Source organism: Trichoderma asperellum, chromosome 3 (genome assembly GCF_020647865.1).
Source record: "Trichoderma asperellum chromosome 3, complete sequence".
In the NCBI taxonomy this organism is placed as follows: Eukaryota; Fungi; Ascomycota; class Sordariomycetes; order Hypocreales; family Hypocreaceae; genus Trichoderma; species Trichoderma asperellum.
In genome coordinates, this window is record NC_089417.1 from 1,462,761 (window position 1) to 1,484,697 (window position 21,937).

The 21,937-nt window shown below is 51.5% G+C and overlaps 5 protein-coding genes across 5 annotated transcripts; 3 read left to right on the plus strand and 2 right to left on the minus strand.

Moving 5' to 3' along the window:
* Positions 1–726: 726 nt before the first annotated feature.
* On the minus strand, positions 727–1,242 carry TrAFT101_005077 (uncharacterized protein; the record flags this gene model as incomplete). The annotated part of the gene is made up of 1 exon (XM_024906755.1): positions 727–1,242. The coding sequence occupies one exon, from the start codon at positions 1,240–1,242 to the stop codon at positions 727–729; it is 516 nt and encodes a 171-aa protein (XP_024759563.1).
* A 3,808-nt stretch (positions 1,243–5,050) lies between these two features.
* TrAFT101_005078 (uncharacterized protein) lies at positions 5,051–10,123 on the plus strand. Its single transcript, XM_024900304.2, has 4 exons — positions 5,051–6,015; positions 6,219–7,918; positions 7,979–8,645; positions 8,704–10,123. Exons 2-4 carry the CDS (start codon positions 6,547–6,549, stop codon positions 9,326–9,328), a joined length of 2,664 nt encoding a protein of 887 aa, XP_024759562.2. The 5' UTR covers positions 5,051–6,015; positions 6,219–6,546; the 3' UTR covers positions 9,329–10,123.
* A 198-nt stretch (positions 10,124–10,321) lies between these two features.
* TrAFT101_005079 (uncharacterized protein) lies at positions 10,322–11,534 on the plus strand (the record flags this gene model as incomplete). The annotated part of the gene is made up of 4 exons (XM_066127376.1): positions 10,322–10,364; positions 10,671–10,800; positions 10,857–10,976; positions 11,048–11,534. The coding sequence occupies 4 exons, from the start codon at positions 10,322–10,324 to the stop codon at positions 11,532–11,534; spliced, it is 780 nt and encodes a 259-aa protein (XP_065983487.1).
* A 335-nt stretch (positions 11,535–11,869) lies between these two features.
* RPL15 (60S ribosomal protein eL15) lies at positions 11,870–13,518 on the plus strand. The gene is made up of 4 exons (XM_024901948.2): positions 11,870–11,931; positions 12,045–12,136; positions 12,574–12,730; positions 12,813–13,518. The coding sequence occupies exons 2-4, from the start codon at positions 12,050–12,052 to the stop codon at positions 13,178–13,180; spliced, it is 612 nt and encodes a 203-aa protein (XP_024759560.1). The 5' UTR covers positions 11,870–11,931; positions 12,045–12,049; the 3' UTR covers positions 13,181–13,518.
* Positions 13,519–13,691: 173 nt separating this feature from the next.
* On the minus strand, positions 13,692–20,403 carry TrAFT101_005081 (uncharacterized protein). Its single transcript, XM_066127377.1, has 6 exons — positions 18,826–20,403; positions 18,680–18,700; positions 18,109–18,563; positions 17,592–17,769; positions 16,290–17,160; positions 13,692–16,221 (listed from the first exon to the last, which is right to left on the minus strand). The coding sequence occupies exons 1-6, from the start codon at positions 19,090–19,092 to the stop codon at positions 14,891–14,893; spliced, it is 3,123 nt and encodes a 1,040-aa protein (XP_065983488.1). The 5' UTR covers positions 19,093–20,403; the 3' UTR covers positions 13,692–14,890.
* Between the last annotated feature and the right edge of the window lie 1,534 nt (positions 20,404–21,937).

The window sequence follows — 21,937 nt, forward strand, 5'->3', positions numbered from 1 at the left end:
GAACGCCACTGTGGCGCCTCTTGATTGACGCATGGCGGCCGAGCTGAATTAAGTAAAGGAAAGAATAGATATACGTATCTCGCTGGATTGTTTCGAGACATGTTGGGGATACTGCTGGATGTCGTTCGCCGCTTTGTGTTATCGGTCAGAGTGACTTGCCTGAGAGTCCTCACTGAGGTCGTTTGGCTTGGCTCGCGGCGGCCAAGCCGTAGGGCTACAATGCCGCGCATGCTAGTGAATAAGCTCCAGTTGGTAGATTCCTAGGCGTCGTGCTAGCCTCCCAAGGTTTTGGATTCCCCAGAGTCGTAGCATGTGGCGTGCCGCCCAAGGTTCGAATAGCCTCGACTTGACAGCACAGTGCATAGAAGCGGGGGCAGCAAGCGCAGGGCGCCACCTAATCACTGCCATGACGAGCATTCAAACTGCATTCGAAAACAAAAAGTCATTGCCGCGTGGACATTGCCCAGACCAACATGCCTTGGCCCAGCGGCTTATGCGAATCGCACGCCGGCAGTGCTCCTCCCGCCGAGTTCCTAGTCCCTCTTCAGCTTTGGAGCTCGGCTGGCGGGCGGGCGTTGGGGGAGGTGTAGTACAGTAGAGGTGTACGGTAATTTCGAAATGCCATCTTGACAGCGTGCCGTTCAGTTGAGCATTGGGTTGGTGCTGGTATCAGCGCCCATTGAGCGGGCGCTCCTTGTTGATTGGAACCGTTTGGGGCCATGCATGCTATAGCTGCGGACCCGAGCTTCGTAACACTCGGAGATTTTGGAACAATCGCAAACGCAATAGCTGCTGCAAGAGTCGCTCAACTGCTGCAGAAAAGGCGTCGCGTGATGCTGTCTCAGCTGCTGGTACCTCGTCCCTAGGCCTCTGCAGCTCCCACCGGCTCGCGGCTGGCCTATGGAATGGCTGGGACGGACTGGCCTTGGGAGGGGTGCCAAGCAGGTGAAGCGAGTCGTAGGTGCCCGCCGCTATGCTTAGCCCGTACAGCTTGGTCGAGGTCGAGCGGTACCTCGTAGTGACAAGGCTAGCATCGACGACGCCGTCCATCTCCAATCTCGATGCGAGAAACTGTGCCGCCCCAGGTGGGAGCAGAGGCAGTTGGAGCAGACCAGGTGACTTGCGACGAGTTGAGGCGGGGTTCTGGAACCGAATGATTTGCGGGGTGGCGATCACTGATATTTCTGTGCCAAAAGCTGGGGATCCAGTCGAACTGCAGCTCTCCCCTCGTCTGCTCTGCATGCGTCACGACACCCTCGCTGCTAACTGCCACTAGCGCCGCGTTGTTCTCTCGTATGAGAGCTTGTTTAAGCCCGTCCGTCCTTGGGGCCTTTATCCGCAATCGGCAGCAACCAATCCCAGCGATCGAAACTCGATGCCTCGCCGCTGAGGTTGTGGAAAAACGGATGAGACCATCTAGGCATGGAGCTTAAGCTTGGCTGATTGACAGTGGCTGCTGAGCTAAGGTGGCGAAGGCTTATTAGACCCCAAAGGCGGTGCTTTGTCTCCCTCAGCCAAGGCTAGCCGCAGTGACCAAGGCCTGATGGTGTCTCGTTTCCTGATGATTGTCGACGGATCGTGTTCTTTTGTTCTGTTTGCTTTAGGTTTTTAGGGCACAATTTCCAGCCGCACCTCCAAAGTTTCCCCCGCCCCTCCAGTGGGAAGGCCCAGGCCAAGACTGCCGGGATTGTGTTAGTTCTGCTAGCTCTGCAGACGTCTCTAGTGGCCTGCTAGAGCTGCCAGGATCCTCCTGAGCACGCAGGCACGGCAAGACACGAATGTACCTGCTGGTACTCGGCTAGTTTCGCTAATGCAGGTCACTGGAAAGGGCCGGAAAATCACCAGATTGGCCCTGTCTCACGGCGGAGATACAACATCGACAGCGAGAAGAGGCAATGTCTGCAGAGTTTGTAGATGGAAATGGGAATAGATGCGAGTATTTATTATTGAAGGAACGAAGGGAAGGAATGGTCATAGCAAATAGAAACCGCCATAATATGGGATGCATCTTGAGATTAGCCTATTAGTAGCAAGATATCAAGATAGCATGACTGGCCAGCAGCACATCACTGAGAGAGACCCTCAATGGTCTGCATGATGGTCTGCATGTGCCATACTCTGGCCAAGCGAAGGATGACACCAGGCAAAGAGACGACTAAATTGAGGGTGAAAAGAGTTCGCACAATAGTGATTTTGCTCTATACGTCGTCGTGAGTCAATGGCGCTTTTCTTTTATTTCTGCCATAACGTTGAAGAGTCGAGTCGAGGCGAACGCGCTAGGGGCGATGATAGATCTGGATATCGCAGGCTGGGAGTACCGCAGCCCTATTCTGCGCTACAGCGAGGTACTTTGCCATACATGTGCCTTCTGACTTGCATCCACCGTTGAACGCAGCAATATCGCAACCCATCCAGTCCACCGGAGTTACAGGTACGAGGCGCCCCTCAGCCAAAGGGGGCCAGCAGGGACTCCATGAGACGCAGCAAATTACTGCAACCTTGGTACGGAGTATTACCTGCTCCGTACCTTGTCTTGGCTCTGCGCCTACTCGTAGCAGCCTGTGCGTTCCTGGGGCTGAAGTGGTAGTAATCAGAACAACCGCTAAAATAACCTCAAGGCGACAGTGGTATTGCCCTAAATAGGCTATAGCGGCAGCTTCAGGTCACCTAAATGTGACTGCTCGCCTCCATCAGCAGTCGGGGATGCCGGCCGGCATCGACGATGCGAGCCAGGATCGAGCGTTTTCCAGGGCAGTGCAGTGCGGGAAGAAAATCTCTGCAGAGCTGCCTTTCTTGCTACGGCTCTGCATAGCATCATACTACCTGCCCAGGTAGTCGTAACCATTACAGTGCTATTGTTAGGTAAAGTCGTTTGTCGTAGAAAGAGCTGTGCCCTGTTACATTGTGAAGAGCTTTGGGACGGCGATGCCCAGCGGTTAGATGTCGATCCTTACGTTGGAGAGAATCTGGTCCCGTGCTCATGGCGAATCAACTTACACCCAACGCGACGCAAGCCATACAACATGGCGCTATTAGTAACCGTTGTCTAAGACGAGAGCAAGGGGTGAGCTTGCTGGATGCCCTGTCGATATTAGCATGGAGTGCGAAGTACGTACATATAGTAGGCACTGCCAAGCATTAGTATTTGGTTGCAAGCAGCCTCAGACGAATCGAGGTGAGAATTTATTTTGCTTCCAGTGTCCTGGTAAGAAAAGCGGCAGCAAGAGAGATTGAAACCTTTCCCCCCTTTACTTTGTGGGCGATGTGCCGGATTACGTCTACGGTTGAGAGTTTTAGCTGACGAGAAGCGATCATCCGAAGTCCCATGTAAATTGAGCCCTCAAAACGCGAGATCTTTAATTTATGCCCACTTATAATGAGTAGGCACCGGTAATAGGTATCTGCTGCATGGCACTTGCAGATGCAAGGAACATAGCACTCTCCTGTATTTAGATCTTCCAGCTAGTCGAGTCAGAAGAGAAAGAGAAGAAGAAGAAAAATTTCTTGTGTCACTCTCTGTTGAACAGGTTTGATGCCGACTTGTCTCTCACGACATCACATCACACCACATGCACGACATCCCGCACGCCCGTCTCCTCACTGTGAGATGCAAACTAATGCCTCCTCTTTTTTTCCAGTCCAATGCACCGTAGCCTTCGTTGCAGGCCCGGTTCCACGGCCACCTCGGGCCGCCACCTGCCCAGCCCACATCGAGTTTGCCCTAGGCCCATGGGCGTCTCGAGGCCTTCATGGATAGCTGCGGGAAATCCAGACTGGCACTTGAAGCTCGAGGCTGGGCTGACAATGGTTGACTCTCGATGCTGGCAAATAAAGCATCGTCGTTCTGATTGGCTCTCTGGCTATAGTTTGCCTTCAGCCATCAATGCTGCTAGATGCTCGCCTGGCGTGGATGGGCTTCCATCCCTCTGATCTCGTCTGCCGACACCACCTCCACCATCATCCGACGAAAGGCTGCTCGCGCGCGCCCGTGTGCTGCTCTGCTACTGCTACTAGGCAGTATGCAAGTCGAGTGCCAGAACAGCCCTCGCCCTCCAACCCATGAAGAATCCACCATCCATCCATCCATCCACATCACCCCTTGTTAGCTTGCTTGGCTTCGCTATCCGTGTTAGCGCCATTCATCAATCCTCTTCTCTTAACGACAAAGGAGGGGGCCCCAAGCCGAAGAGTCAAGCAAAAGCATATTTGCAGCGCCAGCTCCTCTTTACAAGCCTCTGCAGACGCCTCATCATCTTGCAGGCCGGCTTTGTATGCGCTTCCCCTCTCGTTGCTGGTCGACCTCCACACTTCCAGCCGCGGCCAGCCTATCCGGATCGCCCTAGTCCGGTATTCCCTCTTAGTTCGCACGGTACAGCGAGGTACTTGATATTATTTCTGGAGCTTCTGCTCTCCTAATTTAACCTGCTTGCCGCAAGTGGTAGCAGCTTTGTACACAGGGCCCTCGATCTCTCCACCCGCTGTAGCTCAGTGCCTCTGAGCCTGTACTTGACTCCAAGGCTCTCTTGAGCCATGTGCAAGTCTGTTAGTTGCAGTCGTACTCAGACCCATCACTTCTTGTCTCTTACTTGTACATTTGTATATACTGAGCATTATCACATTTCGGTGTGCGGAGTACCATAGATGCAGCAAATGCCCACCCGGTCAGGCAATAATATCACAAGTGCAGCCCACAGAAAAATAGCACTACTACTACATCCATACATGCAAAGCCCACTCGCCTCTCTCCCTGCATCTGCCGCAACTCCCCCTCGTGCAGCAAATGCGACGGTACCTGGCAGTTCGTAACTCCTCCAGTGCTGTCTGCTCCGTGCGTCTGGCGGCGCCCAGGGGACCCCAGCGCCTAAATCTCCCCTCTGCATAGCGTTCTGCATAGCGCTCTGCACAGCGCTCTGCAGCGGCGCTGGCTCCGCCTCGTTAGCGCTACAAGCTGCTATTGAGCAGGTACTTCGGGGTACTCCGGACCCCATAAAGTTAGCACGCCGGCCGTCCTCGTCTACGCCACTTACTGCCCTGGCGCTCAGGCCTGGGGGCTCTCTCTCCACCTTTTGAAAACGTCGACCGCACGACACCTGCGCTGGCCTCTGTCGCGAGCCTCTCGACCTCTTCCACCCCACCTGCGCCGAACTGCGACGTCTTCGAGTTCAAACCGATCGACTGAGCCGAACTGACTTAAACCTCGGGTCTGTTCCTGATCCTGCTTCCGTCCAGCCGCTTGCCGGGTTCCAGCTCTCTGCCCTTCACCATCGCCACTCGTCCCTCGCACCGCAGCTTCACTCGATCCGCGTCCTTGGCGATCGACTCAGCCTGTAGCATCCCGCTCTACCTCGTCTCTCCCCTGGCCGCAGCGCCTTGCTAAGCTGCTGCTGCTACAGCTCCCGTGCTGGCGTCGCGCATTGTCAGCATTCGCTGCGCTTGGATTGGCGAGTCCCTGGGCCTCTAGCAGGAGAATCATGGGCCTCGACTGGCACAAGGTGCTTCTCCAGCTCTAGCAACACCATTGCCTCTCCTCCGTCTGCAGTCGTCGCTCGCCATTTCCCGCGGCTGTGGATGAGTACGGAGCATTATCTCGCCTTGGTCCCATCCTCTCTCCTTACAGCCTAAACCCCTGCCTCTTTTGTCCTCTTTCTGCTTTGGTCTCGTCTGCTTTTCTCTCTCGCCTTTCTCTTTTTCGGGTTCTGGATTAGACGCGCCGGCTTAGACGTTATACTTTCCGATATTGTCCTTTCTTCTCCCGCCTTTCTTGTTTCATTTTAATCAATCGAATCGCCCAACGGCATTTTGCGGCACCCAACCATCACCACCCAAAACCACCACCACCATCATCATTGCCGCTCGAGAACGCCGACGCACGCTTCTTTCGCCACTTCCAAAAAAACCTTCGTCAGCCTATCGCGTCTCGTCCAGTCGCTCTCGTCTACTATTTCTACCGCTTAGAAGTTCTTTTATTCTCCCATTTGATTCCCCACATAGACCGTACCTGACATTTTGTGACTGGTAAGTGGGACGTTCTTTTGAATCTCAGCTCAGCTGGCCTCGACCCAGTCCTGACGCTTTCTCTCCCTCTCCCCGCCACGCATTATTCATTGTAGCGATCTAGGCGGCCGCGAAGGACTTCTCGACCAGATCGTTGACATCTTGTTATGTCTGTATAAGCTGGGTTTGCCTTGGTCTGCATTGATGTGCTAACGATCAAATAGCTTTGTCTTGTTCTTTTTCAGATCTATTCTTCTACAACATCAATCCGTTTTCTGAAATTCCAACCTATCAAACGTCATCCTCCAGATCTATATTCCACCCGCCGGTATTTTTCGCTCGAAAGACCTCACACGCCGAATCACCCCCGGGCGATTACCTGATCCTTTTGGCTCTGCCTTATTATTCGGCATAAAATTAACTTCCGCTTGTATCGACTTCTTAAATCCTCTACCACTTGGGGAGGCAAGTTCACACACAGAAAAACAACCGCGGCTCGAATTGAACAGATTCGCTCCTGCACCCAATTAGCGTTATCCCCATCGACCGATCATGAGTTCAGGCTCCGCTAAGAACGGATCATCGTCGAGGTTGACTCAGGTGCCGTCCAACCAGTCTCTGCTGTTGGAGAAAGTGAATGCTAGGACGTCGACTCCGGACTCTGAAGCGCTTGCCAGCTCTGAAGACGAAGGAGATCATCGCCACGAAACCTCTCAAACCCTTGCACAGCCCCCCAAACCTGTCCGCCGGGCTTCTTGGTTGAACGATACATCTGCACCTCTCAGCCGACCTCGCAAGGGGTCATTTGCGAGCAACTCAATGTCTCCAACTACATCGCACCCCAGCACTCCATCCATTGAAACCGGGGCGGGGACCTGGGGATCTCATTCCACGTCCTCAACAATGGGCCGCACGCCAGGATCGAACTTTCATTGGGGAACTGGTATTTGGAACACAGACCGCAAAGATCCGCCGCTGAGACTCAGCGAGGTTCTCCCGTCTCCTACCTCAACTGTGCCTCCCGGAGCTGGAAGCAACTCTTTCTTTGGCCCAGATTCGTCTAACCTAACACCAACCTCCGCAGCCGCTCGTGAACCAGGCACCAATTCACAGATTCCCTTTCCCATTCCACTTCATCCTACGCCAAAAACCTACCGCTCGCAATCGTATTCTGCTGGACAGCTGGATCCTGAAATGTCACCAGGCACTGGGATGAGCTCCTCCACCGTCATTGGTCGGGCCCGTTATCCTGCTCTTCAACATCGACCTTCACGGCCTAGCATGCTAAGCGAGATGTCGAGCGACGGAACTATGCTGGGAAAGGTCAAAGAAGTGGAAGATGACGACGACGAAAACTCATCCGAATCTCTCCAAGGCTCTTTCCATCAGAGTGCTGAAGCTAAAGCTATTGAGATGCTTGCGCGAGAGAATGCCATGCTTAGGCAGCAGCAACAGGCTCAGCAGCAACAGCAGTACGGTTCAAGGATTCGACAACGAGGTGCTCCCGGTTCTTATCATGGCAACGGATACCCCCTTCGAGAGTACGTTCCAGAAGAAGCTGATTATGCTATCGATGAGCTTGACGAAACAAATGACGGCGAGGGCATAGGCAGGCGACCTACCGATAGGAGAATGAGCGAGTTTGGTATCTCAGGCCCATACCGTAATCCCATGGGCTTTGATGGACGGAAAGAAGTCCCCAACTTGAAGAAGGCGCTTTGGTCTAGCTCTCCAAGCTACTTTGCAAATGATCTTTCCCAAAGTAGACGCCACTCCTTTGCCAATATGCCCACACGACAAGGATCCATCAGCTCGATTGCCGATTCTGTTGCGACACTGGAGGCCCCAAATCCTGATCTCCAGTTGAACCAGGGCTATCCGTCCGGCTATCCAGACAGCTCAGCTTTTGGAGGCGCGAGTAATCGTAGGTTTTCTTTGGACCAGGCCACCTGCGTGTACACAGACGCTAACAGTTCCTCAACAGCTAATTTCTTCCCCGGAGGCGGTAACATGGCGGGCTCTATGCCGTCGGGATTTAGCAATCCATTTGCTTCTCCGTTTGGAATGCATGGTCAATTTTCTGCTAACCGTCCGCCGTCTCCTCATCGCAACGTGTACAGCGTGGGTCAACCAAGGCACAACCAGCTCTTACACGTTGTCCTATTCAAGTGTGCTAGAGCGGATGTATTTTACATCCAAGAAGGGACTGGGCTTACCGTCAAGCCTGGCGACCTCGTCATTGTCGAGGCTGATCGAGGCACCGACCTAGGAACTGTTGCACGAGACAACGTCGATTGGCAGACAGCCAAAGAGCTCAAGGAACACTATGCAGAGGAGCAATACAAATGGTTAATGATGTATTCTCAAAACGCAGCTGCCGCACAGGAAGGTTCAGGTGCCGGCCTCTTGGCTTCGTCCAATGGCCTCCAGGGCAGTGCAATTGGTGGCATGGGCCCACCGAATCAGCACCACATGCAAGAGCCCAGTGCTGGCGAGCTACGCCCCAAGCTCATCAAGCGTCTCGCCCAGAATCACGAGATTCATTCTCTGCGAGACAAAGAAGGACAGGAGGCCAAGGCGAAGAGAGTGTGCATGCAAAAGGTCAAGGAACACGGCCTGAACATGGAGATTCTTGACGCTGAGTTCCAAATGTAAGTTGAAACATGTCTTCTTGATGGCGACATCACATCAAACTAACCGAATTATTAGGGACTGGAAGAAACTGACCTTTTACTACTTTGCTGATTCCTATATCAACTTCAACTCGCTTGTCACGGATCTCTTCAAGATTTACAAGACTCGCATCTGGATGTCCGCTATCAACCCGGCATCATTTGCTAGTCCTACCTTGGGGATCCAAGCGCCGAGCGGAGTTGGACCTGGTGCCGTTGGTGTTGGTCGCGGAGCAAATCCAAATGAACGTCGCCCGAACCAAGTCTCGCAGCAGGAACAGCAATCACAACTTTTCGCTGGCGCTGCACAACAAGCTCGGGGCCTACGATCTGGCTATGCCCAGTCTCAATTGGCCACGGATAGGCCAGCTCCTGCGGCCACCGGATTTCCGCCTCCAAATTACGCATATGGCTCTACAGGGGCTTTCGGCAATACTCGAATGAATAACGGTGGCTCATACACGTTGGGCGTGAACCAGGGCGCCGATGCCTTCGCTGGCGCTGGATTCTCACACTCGGGTGATCTCCAGTCAATTCGCCAACGATTTCCTGCTTCTCAAACCATGACACCTCCTGGGCAGCCACCCCAGGGCGTGAATGCAATCTCACCTCCCGGCGAGTGGACAGCCAGTTTCCAAGGTCTCTCACTTAACACTCACTAAATTTTTGGACGGCAACATTTGGACGACTTATAGCATGATTAGACTACAACGCTCGTTTTTCTTTATTGCGCGCTGCTTGCTATATTCTAAAGGATATTCAACGATAATGAAAGAATAAAAGAAGACAAAATATTTCTTTTTGCAATATGCCTATTCTTCAGGTTTATTTTATTATTATTTTTTCCTCTTACGGCGGCGGCTATGGCTCAGAATGAACATCACATGAGCGGAACCCGAGGGTTTTTTTTTTCCTGCTTGAAGAGGGGAGTCTGTAGCACCATTCCTCTCGTTATTACAACATGAGCCCCTCTCGCGACAGTCATTACATCTGGAAATCTTTTTTGCTATATACATACATATACATACATATTATCCCTCTATAACCCTGGTATGGATTACGGATTTGGCTATTGGACATGCGAGATCAAAGAATGGAGAATGGGTATGGTTTTGCTTTCGCTTCCATTGGCTGAGAATATAGACAGAGAGACCTGAATTAACACAATGCATGCTGTAACTAATACACAATCAAAAAAAGGGAACGGATTGGGTATGGCTAATGTCATGTACGACAAGAGATTTTTATCTTTTTTTTTTTTCCTATTTATATGCTCTTCTTGTTTGTCATGCTCTCTCGACAAACTTTCTTTCTTATTATATTACTTTACAGAATTTGGACCACATTAGTATTTGCGTTTTCTCAAAGATAAAGAATCATCCAGATTTATAAAGAGAATATTATATTGGCATTGAATTGATGATTAATTGCACCATCTCGGCATCCGAGACTTGCGTGATATGCTGCAGCCAGCACTTTTAACCACCCAAGGCGAAAATGACTACGAAATTGGCTAATATTGATCACTACCCTAAACCTATTTCTCGGGTTCCGCCGCTTTGAACAGGATATATTGACATGAGTAAATGAAATGTATCAAGAGCGGATATCTTGATATGTAGACGTTCTTCCTTTGCAAGGGCGGGTGCACAGAGATGTACCTTCCGTATTCGAGGGTACCTTCTCGATGGAAGGAAGGTGCGACGAAGCTAGCTATTTTGCACCCATTTGCATTCTCCGAGTACAATTTTGCAACAAATTCTTTTCTCTTCTTCTTTCTCGTTTTTCTTCTTCTTCTCTCTCTCTGCAAAATGATTTATTCTGTATGAACATTTGTTGATAATCCTCAGACATTCGACGGCATTTTTCTAATCTTTATTCCACATATTGTCTTGTCTTTTGTCAACATGCCCGCAACGACGCGGAAAAGAAAAGCTTCAGAAGAGGGTGAGAGATCCTTTTTTTTTTCTCAGCATTGAATTCAACAATGACACTTGGTTTTAGAAGATGCAACACCTGAGGTTGTGCCGGCAGCGGTGAAGACTTCGCGAGCATCTCGTAAATTGCGGACGAACAGCCAAGAACAGCCATCGAAAGCCAGAAAATCTGCGAAGAAAGGACGATCAGGGACTATGTAAGATCAGTTGCAGATGTGCCTGTGACACTGGACTTGGTATTAATTTATGGAAGTGAGAACTTGAATTCCGCAAGAACCCCCAAAAGCATCAAGCCAACAGCTTCTAGCGTGTCGACTGCAAAGAGAGACATTCGGAAAAAAGCAGACGAGCTAATTCATTTGATAGAGATTCAGTATGATAGTTCCCGAGAGTTTTCTCCTCTTATACTCGTCTCAGAAGTACTAACGAGGTGTTGGTCTGTAGAGCTGAAGACAGGCTTGGTAATCTTGGGTCTGGCATTACTGCAACTGAATCGAAGACGACACCTCTCCGGAAAACAATGATCGGCTTGGAGCATGAGCAGACCAGCAGAAACCCCAATACTATATATCAGAAATCGTGCGAGCATCTACAAAACATGCAGGAGACTATAGATGAGTATAAACGGCTGAATCATGCCACGGCCAATCTAAAAAAGCCTCTCGAGATCAAACAGTGGGAGCAAGACTCTGAAGACATAGCAAAAGTCGACAAACGAGCTATGGAGATAACGATAAATACATTGAATGGTATAGTACTTGGGGAGAAGACGGCAGATTATCCTCGTTCGGCAGCACAATTGGATGACGAAGTTGAGCAAGCTGCCAGGAGATGGCTGCGGACTGGGGTCTCGACTAGGGAAGATACCTGGGGCGATGTCGTACGGGAGGCTCTCAAGGCGTTATCTGGAATTACTAAGATCTTGTCGTGATACATATATAAGATCAATTTACATTGATTGGCCTAATAGCGAGCATTCACCATTGTCCAGCATCTGCTTTCTTGGCCTACTTGATCTCAAAGTCTTCTTGGTGTCCCCACTTTATCTTGTAGATCGTCTGCAGCGAGCTTGTCTCGTTCATCTGGCTGACTCATCAGTTCCCCACCCATCTTTTTTCCCACCAAAAAAGCCCATGAGGGCTCTGAGGGGCAAGTCCTATCACGCTAGAGCCATTATGGGTTTAGCCCGTCGCTTAACCCACAAACAGGCCCTTGAATTTTCATTATCGGTTTTGGGTTTTGCAGCCTTCTCCTCCGAAATTTCGACATCCTCTCGATCCAACCTCGTTCAACTAACCCTCGGCAGGAAATTTTCTGACCTCAAGCCGGTTTGTCCTCCCCGTCCCATTCCTCTACATTCCAATTCCTCTTCTTCCATTGAGGAGTGAATAGCAAAACGTCGTCTGTAAAGCTAACGTTTGTCGTCATCGTCGCCGAGCAGCAAAAATGGGTGCCCTCAAGTATGTCGAAGAGCTCCAGAAGAAGAAGCAGTCCGACCTGGTCCGCTTCCTTCTCCGTGTGCGCTGCTGGGAAGTACGTTACAACTCCGAATGATTATCACAAACACGCAAAACATCCCGAGACGAAATACATAAAAAAAAAATTTCAATACGTTCTCTGTGGACGGGGCCGGATGAGGTCGAGGCAGTGGGAATTGAAACTTTTTTTTCGGTCTAGATTTTCCTTCTCTACTCTCTTTCTTCTCTCTTCTGTGGCTACCTCCATCTTTGGACAGGACTTGTGTGTGTGTGTGAGATTGGGAAATTGTCTTCCCTTTTCCCACCATGCCGTTCCTTTTTCTTTGCCCGTGAAACGGCATTGAAGGTCACGAGAGAGAGAAAGGAGATGGAGCAAAACAAGAAAGGTCCATGACTGATGAGTTTCTGTGTTTCCAACTGCCAACACCTACATCACCCCCCTTGTCTTTGCTATACACTCGTTGAACATTTGCTGAGAGTGCATTAATATAGTACCGTCAACTGAACGTTATTCACCGCGCCTCCCGCCCTTCGCGCCCCGACAAGGCTCGCCGTCTGGGCTACAAGGCCAAGCAGGGCTACGTTATCTACCGCGTCCGTGTCCGCCGTGGTGGCCGCAAGCGCCCTGCCCCCAAGGGTGCCACCTATGGTACGTTTGCTCAACTTTCTACGAGAAAATTTTCTTCTCTAGGCAAGAGTTCTGTTTATTGACAAGTTTGGAACGAAAACAGGCAAGCCCACCAACCAGGGTATCAACCAGCTCAAGTACCAGCGCTCCCTCAAGGCCACCGCTGAGGAGCGTGTTGGTCGCCGCTGCGCTAACCTGCGCGTCCTGAACTCCTACTGGATCAACCAGGACTCCACCTACAAGTACTACGAGGTCATCCTCGTCGACCCCAGCCACAAGGCCATCCGCATCGACCCCCGCATCAACTGGATCGTCAACCCCGTCCACAAGCACCGCGAGGCTCGTGGCCTTACCGCCACCGGCAAGCGCTCCCGTGGTCTCAACAAGGGCCACCGCTACAACAAGACCACCGCTGGCCGCAGAAAGACCTGGAAGAGACACAACACCCTGTCCCTGTGGCGCTACAGGTAAATGCTCTCCGCCGGAAAGCGGAAGCGTTGACGGCCGGGGCAGTTTTGCGGTGCCTGCGTTCCTGGATATCCTTCTGGGAGTGTTCATCGCGAGAGAGTTCTTTGGTGGTCTTCTTCGGTTTTTTTTACTGTTGCAGCAGAAATGTATTTGCGAGCAGGAACAATATCACGGAGGTAGCCTGGAAGATCGGAGTTTTAAAAAAAAGAAAGGCCAAAAGATGCTACTTTCTTCTTTGGTAGTTCTTTAATGGAAATGGCATGAACACTTTCCGATTAATTATTTCGGAACTGCGATGATATCTCTTTTTTTTCTTTTCAAAATTTTCCTATGTAGAAAGCAATTGTGACTTTTCACTCTTCATCTTCCCGCGTGTGTCCCAATCTCAACTCTGCCAGTGTTCCCTACGTAAGACGCAAAGTATTAGTATTTCATTATAATACCCTCGTTGATATGCAAATCACATAGCATCATACACCAAGAGGGGAAATTTTTTTTTTTTTTTTTTCATTTTTCAGTACCCATTCCATTTTCAATTGATAAATAGCAAAATGATTTCTCGTCTCTAAATACAATCCAGAAAGCAAGGAGCTTTTATCTCGTTATGACCTCCGTACGCAAAAGGCCCAAAGCATATCAGCCCCGATCCAGAAGAAAGCTTGTCTTACTTGCTCCATCATCGTGAAATTGAACTCCCCCAAAGTAAAAACCGGGTTCAAATGGCTCCAATTTTGTCTGTCTCTCTCTCATTCTCAAACATAATACAAGCCGCGCGCAAACTGCAGGCAATTTTGTGCAGAAACGTGAGGGAAAAGGCGGGGCAAAATGTGAATGGAAAAGGAACGAGAGCACAAATCCAGCTATCTAGGTTTGCGCATTGGTGACATTACCAGTTCATTGAGCCCTAACTAAGATCCAGCCGTTTCATATGGTCCAAATATTCTTCATTGGCCTTTTAAAGCTCCAATGTTGAGATACCATTGTCACTTAATTGGACAACTCAACAACCTCCAAGCGAACTGGGGAGTTGATCCATTCAACAAACCAGATGTACAACTCCAATGAAAATCCAGCAGTCTTCCAAAAGAGGCACCCGGACCGCAAAATCCAACGTATGCCATTTTAAATGACTGTCCGTAGTGGCAAATAAAAGAATAAAAGAAAACCATTCTAGGTGGTAGAACTGAAAAACCGAGGAGGGAAAAACACATCAAATGACAATAGAAGAATCGAAAGAGAAGAAAAAGAAGAAGAAAAACAATAGTCTGTCATCGGAGCCAATACTAGGGGCGGCAACGATCCAAGCACAATAATAGACGAACTCTTGGGCTGCCTCGTCTGTTTATGTGTTCTCAAATCGTATGCACATCGCCTGAGGCACGGATGGCGCAAACCGAAAAAAATGATTTCCGAACCGCGTTCACTCGTTCGTAATATACACGCAAAACACTCGTATAAATGCTGTGCTACTACTCAGTATCTGAGCAGGCCGTTCCTGAAGGAATATCGCGTTCTGGCTTGCGGAGCTAATGAAACAAAATAGGAAAGGAAACCGAAAATAGAATTAGAAATGTCATCATAGTGACAGTGTCACCACCGTGCCGCATAAAGTCGTATTCCACTGAAATCTCATGAGTGAATAACGTAAAAGCATAGGCGGGTGAAGTGGCATTATACACGTATATCGTCAAAATAGACGAAGTTTCAAATAGTTTACACCCAGTGCGTCTCGCCACCATCCACCGAAGTGTTAGCAGAGTGTCCCTGGCTAAATCTTTGATTGAACTGGGGAGGCTGGACAGAGCCACCCGAGCTGGAGGTTGTAGAGGATGCCGGCATAGAGGTACTGCTGGTGAATGGAGGCGGCACTTGCTGGCGCATGCCCTGACCTCCAATACTAGGCCCCGCTGTCCCGTTGGTATTGGCACTGGCATTGGGACCAATAGGGGGGAGTACTCCAGGACCAGAAATTCCTCGGTTGTGGCTAGGACGCAGAGGTATTTGGCCACCTGTGTTGTCAGAAGGAGTGACTTGTCCACTCGAAGCAGCGCTTCCGCGGTTATCATAAGCGGCAATCTTTGCTTGGATGCGACGTCCATATGGAGTTGTACGAATCTGTGGAAGAATAGGGCGGATAGCCTCAACAAGACGGTATTTCTGGTGAGGAGTTGAAAATTCAAGTGCCGTCTGTATGACATAATTGGCAAATGAATCACGAAGAAGGCGCTCCATCTCGGGTTGAGCCAGCATCTCTTCTACAATCATGTCCTTGGAAGGAGCTTGAGCACAGCGCAAACACTTCTCAATTACATTGGAGCTGAATTTGTGGCGAGAGAGCTGGCTGATGCAGCCCTGGAACATGCCGACAATAGGCTCAGTGAAGGTGGGTTCATTGAGATCAATGATATATTGGACAACGTAGTTCCCAAATGGATCCTGAACCAATATGCGCGCATGCTCAGTGATGCGCTGGATCAGCCAGAGCTTCTGCTCACCCGTTGCGTGGTCGATGCAGCGCTGAAGCACGCAGCAGCCGTGCCTGTGGGTACCAACTTCGATACAGTTGTTGCCGACAGCATCGAAAATGAACTGGGCGTCAGTAGCAGTGAGCTTGTTAAGACACTTCTGGATGACGTGGTTGCCGTTCAGATCCTGGATGAGTTCTACGACTCGGAAACGGAGAGCCTCGATAATGAGATGGATTTGTTGAGGAGTACCGACGTACTCAATCATCTTCTGTAGGGCTCTCGTTCCGTGCTGGTTAAGAGCGATGCGCACCATATCTTGGGAGGCGTTCTGGATAAGGACAGTTCTTTCGTCGTCATTGCAGAACTCGAGGAGCTTTTGGCACAAATAATTACCAAACGGATCCGTCATGAGCTCTATGACATGCTTATTGGTCTCGAGCCAAATCATGTGAACCTGATCGCTATTGCGTTCTTCCAGCTTCTTTTGGAGATAGCGACAGCCGTGCTGATCTTTGCATAGCTCATAAATTTGGCCTCGAAATGAATCCAGTGGCATATTTTGATATCGAGACATTGCTACAAAAAAGAATGTCAGTATTAAGGAGAAAGGGTAAAATAAGAAATATTACTGCCATGACACTCACTTTCGTTATCTAGTTGTCGACGATGCTGGATAACACGAGCCTGGCTGTCACGATGTTGGTTGCCCTGGCTGTAGGATACGTTACCAAAAGGAGGATAATTCTGAGATGTGTATGCGCCGCCGCCATTGGCCCCATTAATGTTCAGCTGCTGCATTCCAGCAGAGAGTGAATGAGCGCCGTATGAAGGGCTCGAAGTGGAGCTTGGGGTTGGAAAGCCATTTGTTGGATAGAAGTTAGTGCTGTACGAACTCGTTGACGCTGCACTGCCAGGAGAAGCCGCAGATGCGGCAGCATGAGGGGTTGCGGGGTGAGGAGCCGCAGATGCCATGGTCGGTCCAAACGGGGCAGCGTTAGCTTGAAGGGCTGAGTTAATCGATGGGAAGACGCCAGCTTGCTCTCGACTAGCACTGATATTGTTATCGTTAGACAACTCACGAGCATGTCGAACTGGTACTGCTCCAGCCGGAATGCGACCGATGCTAGCATTATGATTATGGAAGTGCTGCTGAGCGTGGTTATTTGCACCACCGTTTATCATAGAGGTACCTGCAGGGTTCTTGACAGTAGGGATGTCGTTGGCAGAATAAGAGCTATGCAACTTGGGAGGTGGGTGGACCGCCTGAGAAGCACCAGCAGTCTCATTTGAATTCTCCGAGATGTACTTGAGATCAAGAGAGTGCCGGAAAGATGCAGGGCGGCTTCCAATGTTGCCTGCATCGCCCGTCTGGCCAATGGAGTGCCCATTAATGGCAGACATGCTGTGCTGGGTACGATGCCGGGCTACGTTGGTTCTCCAATGGCTGGAGGACCGCGCTTCAGGGTTAGGCGAGGGTGCCAGAGCAAGGTCGAGAGCGGCTGATGAGGCCGATAGCTAAGAGAGGACGGCGAAATTAGCAAATTTGAAAACAACTGATTATAAGAATCAGGTTGATAAGGGGCACATCAAAGAGTGGTGTGGGAAAACTGGGTATAGAACACGGAGAAGTGTGATGTTGGGAAAAGGGAAAAAGATGAGAGAGAAGAGGAGGGGGAGGAGGAAGAGGAAGAGGAAGAGTAAGAGGAGGGAAATAAGAGTTGCCATGGTAAACGCGTGCCAGGGATAGCAGAGAGAGTGTGTGTGTGAGGTGTGCTGCCTGCTACCAGCTGCCGGGCGTCTGTCATCCCAATATGGCAGCCCGAAAGTGATAACACTGGGAGAACAGGAGGAGAAGCTACCAATGTACGCTAAACGCAGCGCCCTCAAGGGTTTATGTTACATCTAAACTTTGCAAGAATAAAGAAACTAAAAGAATGAGTACTCACAATTTGGTCGTCACGGCGAACAAGCGTGGGGAAGCTCTCGTCAGCAGTGTAGCCGGAAGTCAGGTGGTGTGGCTCGTCGTCACCAAACAAAAAGCGCGTTGTGTTTGTTTGATCAAGATTCGTGTCGTAAAATCCAGTTCTTGAGCGAGTGACCGGCATGGAATACCGATTTATCCTCCTAATATCAAAGATTAGCTAGATGGGACAGGTCAAGGAGTCGAGCTCTCGAGTCAGTGGAGGAGTAGATGTGGCAGCTTGACATGCAAGGTGGCGCAAAGTACTCGTGCTTTGCACAAGAGATGGCTCGCGGGTTTCGTTCCTGGCGACTAGCAACAGTGCTGCGCAGGCATGAATCCAAAGCGCGCTCGCACTCAGTCATCAGGCAAGCCAAGTCTCGCATGCATTAAGATACCACCCCGCCCTTGCTACTCGAGGCAAACACTTTACACAATTTCAAAATATCTAGCCACCAAGAGGAGGGGAATCAACAGGAAGTTATTTTCGCTGTGTTACTTACGAGTTTGTAGACCGCTGACTGCTCGGGTCTTGACGAACAGCGTCCTCTTTATCATCGTCATCGCTGTTGCGGCGCGTAATAGGAACAGATCGCGATGGCACTTGGGCATCATCTAGCCCGTATGACTGCTGGAGCGAGCTGGTGCCGTGGACAGGAGAGTCCAATAGCGAACCGGAGCGAGCTGGTCGGCCAAATAAGCCCGGGGGAGAAGTTATGCTCGAAGTCGAGAAGCGATTCGGCCGCGAGAAGATGGAAGGAAAGCCGTTGTTGGTGTTTCGATATTCGGGAGGGGTTGTCGGCTCAGATTGGTGCCCGGCGAATCGATTCATCTCTTCTTCCATTCGCACCAATTCCAGCGCCTCTCGTCGCTGTTTCTGGTCTAATGCGTGCATCTCGATCTCAAAGAGCCGTCTCTGTTCTCGAATCCTCTCATATTCTAACCGCTTCTTCTCAATCTAAAGAGCACGGAGTTAGTCGAGCTCGCGATTCTCAAGCTATTCAGCACGGGATGTGGCGATTGGATTAGATGGGCTTGGTTGTGCTTGGAAGCCATCGCTTGGGGGCTGCCTACCAATTGGACCCTATGTAGCGTCTGCGTGGCAGAGAGTCAGCCAATATCGCACATGAACAGAACGGAGAGCTTTGCAGCAGTCCCAGCCTGGCACCGCAAGCAGCGGCAGAAACTTGTCCCTAGCCAGGTCTCCAACAGCGACTTACATTATTATATTCTTGGGATCCGTTATAGTCTTGAGGGATGTCGGCCCTACGGGGTGGAGAGGTTAAGGAGCTCATTGAAGAGAGAGTTGGCACACGGCCCGAGTCGGTGGTGAAGCGGCGAGGTAAGGAGGAGCGCAAGTCGTGGCTCGACGGCTGCTGCTGTTGCTGTTGAGGGATACGAGCGGCACCGCGAGCAGGTGAGACAAGCGGGTTGACGGGCGGCTCGCTCCTCGGCGCCTGCTGAGGGCGGAATCGCGAATCTTCCATGGCGGGCAGCGAAGGGAAAGCGACAATACTCGTACACGCCGAATTGGCTGCGCTCGGACGGACTATATAGCCTAAACCGCTGCAGACATGAAGCACAAGGACAAGAGTCAGCACGCCTGGTCGTTGTGGACGAGGAGGTTAGGGCCAGGTACGGGAGCCAGCGACGCTGGAGGCGGGGTGGGATAGGGCGAAGGGATTGGACCGTTGACGAGGCAAGGCGATGCTGGTCTGTGGTCGGTGTTGCAGCCACAAGCAAGGATGAGCAAGGATGAGCCGGTGGATGCCCAGATGGTCTGGGCTGGACTGGGGCCAGCGCGCCAGGCAGGGGTCCTTGGTGTGTATCCAGCGTCCAGCTTCCACCCGTCGTGCTGCAGCAGGTCGCTGGATCAAGCTCGACAGAGACCGTTGGGAGGCCGAGTCGTCATCGGTGGCTCGCTGCCAGCTCAGCATCCCGTTGGTGTTGGGTATTGAGCACGGCGAGGCGGAGCGTGAGGCAGCAGCCAAACGCCCGGACTATATCCAGCTCCCCAGCCAAGGTGACGCCAGGCCATGGCCGCTAGTGCTACCGTTGCTCGTATACAAGCAAAACGTGCTCGTGCTCGTGTGCTGGTGATGGTGACTTGGTTGTACGAAGCACCCAAGGGCCTCCCAGCCTCGATGTTGACCCTTTGCTCAGTCCGTGCCGTCGAAAGAAGAGGCATTGGCCAAGACGGAGGATAATCAGCCAGCAAAGCTCCGTGGCCCAGCCAGCATCCCATCTCCTTGATCAAGTGCCTCGGCCGGCTCATCGCCGAATTGGTCGAGTCCCAGGGATGGTATGTCATACTGGCAGTGGTCATAGACACGCACTGCGAACGAGGGCAGAGGGAGATGGAAATTGGGGACCAAAAGTGTTTGTATAATGCAAAACAGGACTGGATGACAAACGCACCTCACAATCTGGAACAGGCCACGCTGGACGGGGCAACGACCGAACAATGGTTCGAATGCAGTGGCCCAAGTCGGTATTTTTGATGTAGTATTGAATTACAGATGAATGGAGCGTACAGGCACTCAGCGAACAAGTGCAGCGGGCGGTTGACGACGGCCTCAGCCCCGTCGGAAAGGGAAATTGAACAGGCGGATAATAGATACAGTACAGGCGAAAGGAGCGTATTGGAGCACAAGAAAAGTAAGGGCAAGAAAATCAGCTCCAGAGCCTCACCATGGACGTCGAGACCGTATCATACACGCACACAGAGGGAGGCAGAGGGCGAGGAGCAGCGTGGGGATGAGAGATGGCGGGAGAAGATCTGTCTGAAGCACGAAGCGTGAGAGAAATCATTTCCTGGCATCCCAGTTTAGGCAAGTGGCGGAGCGGACCTGGCTACAGTGCAGTGCTAACGGCGCTACGGCGAGCGCTGCGAAAGGCCCGGAAGAGCCCCGTCGAGCAGGTGCAGGAGGCGGTGCCACAGCGACTTTGCGGTTGGGCTGCGGCGCCAATCAAGAGGTGGCCTCAACTCTACGCTGTGCCGAAGCGGCAGCTGTGTCGCTGCGCTAGATCTTTCACCGGGCCTGAGCCTGTGGCAGCAGATTGGCCGCTGTGCTGGTGCAGAGAGCGTCCTAATCGGCCTTGTATGCTGCCCGGGCAAGTGAGGTAGGTATGTAGGTAGGTAGGTATACTTCCTATTATCTGTATACGGGAGGCAGAAATGCGGATTACTCGTGCTCGAATACATGTGCTTAGCAATACCTACTAGGTATAGTAGGTACTAAGGAGCAGAATCTCAACAGGTACAAGTGAAGCCCACCTGTATGTAGCCAGGCGAGGAGCGTCCTTTAAGGTTAGGCTTTGCTGGACTCAGGGGAAATTCAGCGCCGGAGCTGGTATCCGTTCTTCCTGGACAAAAATTAAGGTAATTTGGCCGAGTCGAGTCTTGTTGGTTCGGCTAGCGCAGACGAGGGACCTTGACTCGGGACAACTCGTCGACGCTGTTCGGTGGCGGCTACAGATATGGATAAAGGCAGCCATCACATACATGCAGCTGCAGCTATGCCTGGTAGGCAGCGTCCTGTCTGGGCCTATCCAGGTGACGAGCGAGGCCAGACGCAAGACTCTGCATGCTGGCCTATCCAATGGTTTGCAGCCATGCCCATGGGCCATGGTTCAGCAGCAGTGTTGGTGCAGCATGTATGTAAACATCTGCATGGATGAGTTGTTTGCGGAGAGCGTGTTCACCGCATGCTGCATGCTGCTGTGGCACCTCAATGCGGCCGTATCTGATCTGTACGCATCGCCGAGGCAGACAGCAAGCATCAATTGCCTACAGTGCCTGAGCGTGCGTGCTTAGTAGATGCCGGCAGATTGATCGTCGTCTGCTTTCGCATGCGGCAGTTGATTGAGTCGTGATGCGAACTCCAGGCTGGTTCCCATTGCCGCGGCGGCCATGGAAATTCGACACCACGGCATCGTAGCGTCGTGCAAGCAAACGCGCTGCTCCAAACGCAGTGCCGCAACAGAATACCACGCACGTACGGTACATGGCGTTGCCTGTATGGAATTGGGGCAGGGCATCGTCCCGTTGCAGCCACCTGCTTGTATGCCGCAGCATTCAAGCCCAACTCTTAGGCTCGCAAACTGCTGGCAGCCTCTTCGCCTTAACCTAGAAGAGCACCTGCGGGCACCGCACCGCAGAGACATGCGCAAGATCCTTGTCGTTTATTCGGGGTGGGCTTTTCGGAATAGCAAACCTAGAGCCGGAGTCGCATCGGTAGCGGTGGCGAGGGCCGTATAGGCAATCCCGCTCGCCTGAAGGATCACCGTCTTCCTTGGGATCTCCCCGCCCGCCCCTCAATTGCTGGGTGT

Bases quoted from the DNA above. Each gene is read 5' to 3' on its own strand.
- RPL15 (XM_024901948.2), top strand. From the start codon at position 12,050: ATGGGTGCCCTCAAGTATGTCGAAGAGCTCCAGAAGAAGAAGCAGTCC. The intron at 12,137-12,573 runs GTACGTTACAAC...GCATTAATATAG, and splicing joins TCCGTGTGCGCTGCTGGGAA to TACCGTCAACTGAACGTTAT. The intron at 12,731-12,812 runs GTACGTTTGCTC...GAACGAAAACAG, and splicing joins CCCCAAGGGTGCCACCTATG to GCAAGCCCACCAACCAGGGT.
- TrAFT101_005078 (XM_024900304.2), top strand. From the start codon at position 6,547: ATGAGTTCAGGCTCCGCTAAGAACGGATCATCGTCGAGGTTGACTCAG. The intron at 7,919-7,978 runs GTAGGTTTTCTT...GTTCCTCAACAG, and splicing joins TTTTGGAGGCGCGAGTAATC to CTAATTTCTTCCCCGGAGGC. The intron at 8,646-8,703 runs GTAAGTTGAAAC...CCGAATTATTAG, and splicing joins CTTGACGCTGAGTTCCAAAT to GGACTGGAAGAAACTGACCT.
- TrAFT101_005081 (XM_066127377.1), bottom strand. From the start codon at position 19,092: ATGGAAGATTCGCGATTCCGCCCTCAGCAGGCGCCGAGGAGCGAGCCG. The intron at 18,564-18,679 runs GTAGGCAGCCCC...CGTGCTCTTTAG, and splicing joins CGCTACATAGGGTCCAATTG to ATTGAGAAGAAGCGGTTAGA. The intron at 17,770-18,108 runs GTAAGTAACACA...CTTTGATATTAG, and splicing joins AGTCAGCGGTCTACAAACTC to GAGGATAAATCGGTATTCCA.